The sequence below is a fragment of the Salvelinus sp. IW2-2015 genome, unplaced genomic scaffold, assembly GCF_002910315.2.
Source record: "Salvelinus sp. IW2-2015 unplaced genomic scaffold, ASM291031v2 Un_scaffold3061, whole genome shotgun sequence".
Lineage (NCBI taxonomy): Eukaryota > Metazoa > Chordata > Actinopteri > Salmoniformes > Salmonidae > Salvelinus > Salvelinus sp. IW2-2015.
In genome coordinates this window covers 28,366-32,500 of record NW_019944353.1, presented here as the reverse complement: position 1 = coordinate 32,500, position 4,135 = coordinate 28,366, and the positions used below count along the sequence as shown (strand labels likewise).

Below are 4,135 nucleotides of genomic sequence, written 5' to 3'. Positions count from 1 at the left end.
GGAGAGTAAAAATGACGCAACGGTGTGCCCATTACAGCATGCATGTTCGGCTCTCTAGAGTCTTGTTCACAGGCCGTCCGCTACACTTGCACTTGTGACTTGTTGCGGATACTAGGTTTCTCTCTCAAGCTGGAAGGAGTGTTCGGCCTCACAGCGACAGAGCCTAGGCTATTTATATATCCCAAGTGCGGTTCCCATGAAAGCGTTTGGCTGGCTCAACCATAACGTTGTCACAGTTGGCTCACGCATAAACAGATTTGGAACGACCGCCAAAAATAAGTCAAATATGTGTCTTGGTGCAGTTACAATGCTTGTTTCTAAACGCGTTCTACGCAATGCATTCATATGGCAAGTGGGGTGGTGCTGATATTGCAAAACATTTATGTCGCCTTAGGGCTACAAGTTTGCTTCTTGTTTGTTCGTTTTTTAGCAGATTAAATAGCAACAACAAACAAATCCAATAGGCTTTTATGACTTAATATGCACAAAGTCAGCACAAAATGATTGAGAAACAACATTTTAAATATAAATAAAAGTAGACCTAATATGTTTGCAAAAATCAAAATAACGTGTATCCAAAATAGCCTAGGCCTATGCACTTTGTAACAAGTACCTTATTACTCAATTGTTAAATCTATAAATAGTTGTGTCCCACAACTCTTAAAACAACATGCAACAATGTCGACTGCTGGCAAGCAAAGCCCCTTCTCCAGAACAAATGCGCGCTAAGGACAGCACCGGGACCCCGAAGTCCCTAGACTACCCTCTACCCATTCGCCCCCACACTCAACCCCCTCAACCCCGAAAAACGACCCCCCGCGCCAGCAAGAGTGTGACAGCGAGAGAGAGAGGCATGCACTGTGCCTGACTGTAGCCTGCCACCATGGCTAGTCTTATTCAAAGCTGTAGAAAGTGGTTGCGAAAAGCCCTTATGTCTATCATACCTCAGCAACAGCATTCAGCAGGTACGATGTACAGAGCAGGAAGTAGCAAAGTACGGGTCTCATCTCCCTTTAATTCCGATTTCCCCCAAAACAAGAAAACGTCTCRTGCTGTAGGAGCCGCAAAGTCGCTCCTGCCCGCGGATGATCAAGAACCATCCCTTGGGGAGAGGAACATGTGAGTAGTCCCGTTCAGTCGCCCGCGGTACAACTCCTAAACACTTGTTTGGGAAACTCTGCGGATATCTGAAGTGCTTTGAAGTAGAGTAGTTGACTGCAATGTAATTCACATTCGTGCGCGTCCGCCACTCCGAGCCCTCTCTCCGTGACAGAAGTAGAGCAGACAAAAGGACATGGCTGGCTCCTTAGACCAGTTGAGCAGTAAGGCAATCCCAACAGAAGACCTTGACAATCATTGCATTGCCACTTGTTATCGACCCCCCAAGAACGAATAACTTGTTCAGTCTTCTTCAGAGGTTGGAAAACACGTGTAACAGTTTCCCTTGTTCTCAAATATTTCTATACCCAAAAATTATTATTTATACGATGAACATGAAAAACCATGACATTTAAATATTTCAACAACAAAAAGTGCGTCTTTTTTAAATGGTACAATCCYAGGTTTAAGTCCTGTAATGAAAACCAAAAATAGAGAGGCGGAAATAGCTCTGTAAAAAGTTGTCCGTGTGTTCTATCCAGTAAGTGCTTAGCTTGCAGTGGGGAATAGAGAGCTCGACAGGTCCGTCTCTGTGTTGGACTCTGGAGTGAATAAAGTCTCGAGCGCACCGGAGCCGCTGAATATAGTGAGCTCGAGCTGTGGGAGTTGGGTGAGCCGAGTGCCCGATGCGCCTCCCCTCGCGCTCCGGTGGTGCTCTCCCATCAATTCACCAGGCCAGGGAGCTGGTTGGTTGGCGGATGATTTAAGAATATATCCTCCTCTACCTCCAACCCCCATCCATGACGTCACCTACAAAAAAGGCACGCATAGGCTATTGATTTAGCTACATATTAACAAACTACATCTGAAATAAAGAATTTAACATAATAACAAGATATATATTTAATGATGATGAAGATGATAAAGCCCATGCCTTTGACCATCACTAATCTTCCTTATGATACACAGAGAGTAACCAACTGTTACAACACCTCTTAACAGTATCATGCACGAGTGATCCATTTAACTTTTATCCAGCCTGTGTCACTCAAATCATCAAATCAAATGTTATTTCACATGCTTAGTAAACAACAGGTGTGGGCTTAATAAGAACTGCAAAAATCACTGAAGCTGGAGACTCATATCTCCCTCTCTAACTTTAAGCACCAGCTGTCAGAGCAGCTCACAGATCACTGCACCTGTACATAGCGCATCTGTAAATAGCCCATCCAACTACCTCATCCCCATCCTGTTATTTTTCTGGGCTCCTTTGCACCCCAGTATCTCTACTTGCACATTCATCTTCTGCACATCTATCACTCCAGTGTGTAATTGTTAAATTGTAATTATTTTGCCACTATGGCCTATTTATTGCCTTACCTCCCTTATCGTACCTCATTTGCACACACTGTATATAGACTTTTCTATTGTGTTATAGACTGTGTGTTTGTTTATTCGATGTGTAGGCTCTGTGTTGTTGTTTGTGTCGCACTGCTTTGCTTTATCTTGGCCAGTCGCAGTTGTAAATGAGAACTTGTTCTCAATTGGCTACCTGGTTAAATAAAGGTGAAATATAAAATTTAAATAATAATGTCCATTATTGAGAGTAAGACCATCAGTGTAAAAGGCCAGTGCAGTCACAAACATAATTTCCTGTATTTTATATATATTTCCACACTATGAGGTTGGAATAATACTGTGAAATTGTGAAAATGATTCATAATGCACTTTTAGTGTAAGAGCTGTATGAAATGTCACCGTATTGGTGGGATGGAAGTTTTGCCTGCCTTGTGACATCACCAGGTGATAAATGAGTTATTAGACGACCAATAAGAGAGTTCCAAACCTTTTTGCCAATAACAGGTCATTTTCAGTTTTCCCCTCCCCACTCAGACCACTCCCAGACAGTCCTAGCTAAATTCTTGCTTGAGAAAATGTTCTTTGCTAAGAAGAGATTCTTTGGGGGGGGGTGCATTTTAATTGAAAACAATCACAATAAGATACTTCATCAAAACGGATGCATTGGATCACAATGGCTGCATTGGACTTTTAAACAAGAGGAGGAACCCACAACCCACTGTCTGGTTAACAAGAGACTGACTGGTCTAAACGTGCTCAGAGGAAGTCACCATTCAACTCTAGAGTAGAGGGGTTTATTTGGGAGGTCCTGGTTGGAAAAGCCCTTGGGGGCAGGTTAAAGTCCAGGACGTACAGGACTGGACACACCACCACTGGCCACAGGTGTGGCCTCGGCCTCAATGCTTATTTCAGAGAACAACTTCACCATTAGCCTGAAATAACACGTGAATATCACTCAGTTTCCCTATGGTTTCACTTCACACGTTAAATAAACAGGGTGGCCCTTACGATCACAACTTCTTCCCAGCCTGAAATCCAAACTAAATATCTCTCTTGTTTCACATCACTGACTCAAGTGAAATAGTGGCCCCCAATTTCACTATAGATTGCATCGCAGCAAAAGGCTTTTGATATCAGAGCAACTTTCCGAGCCTGGAATATAAACCTAATATTTCAACCTAATATTTKACCTGAATAAGTGAAGGGAAAACAGAGAGATATGGAGAAAAAGTTAAACAGAGGGAAAAAAAATWGAAATTGAGAAAAAGGGGCAATACTCAGTTTGGATTCCAGAGTACAACCTTCCTGCATACATACTATTTGACCTGTAGTCATTKAACTCTAGGTTACTACAGTAACATAGTTATTTCTCTGCCGTGTGCAGAACTTTCCCCCATAATATTTGTCATGGCAGTGGTTGCTCATGCACCCATAGCGTTCTATTGCATAAGTCAGGCCCAGAGAGATGAGAGATGATGGGTCCTGGTATATGACTAATGACTGATGAGCAGGTTCCTTATATAGCCCCCATGTGGTCGCCAACGTCATACACGGTCATCTCTATTACATCACAGGTCAGAGGTGGGGAGTAGAGGTGGGGAGTGGAGGTGGAGATTGGAGGGAAACTGAGAGGTTATAAGAGAAGATAGAGGAGGAGGAGAGGGGTCATCACAGAACA

General features: G+C 43.1%; 1 protein-coding gene across 1 annotated transcript in view; it reads right to left on the bottom strand.

Moving 5' to 3' along the window:
* LOC112075283 (platelet-derived growth factor subunit A) overlaps positions 1 to 1,829 on the bottom strand; it is a 39,996-nt gene extending 38,167 nt beyond the window's left edge. Inside the window, exon 1 of the mRNA XM_024142305.2 lies at positions 945 to 1,829. Coding sequence (XP_023998073.2) covers positions 945 to 1,007 — 63 coding nt within the window. The 5' untranslated portion in view covers positions 1,008 to 1,829. The remainder of the gene's footprint in view (positions 1 to 944) is intronic.
* Positions 1,830 to 4,135: the final 2,306 nt, after the last annotated feature.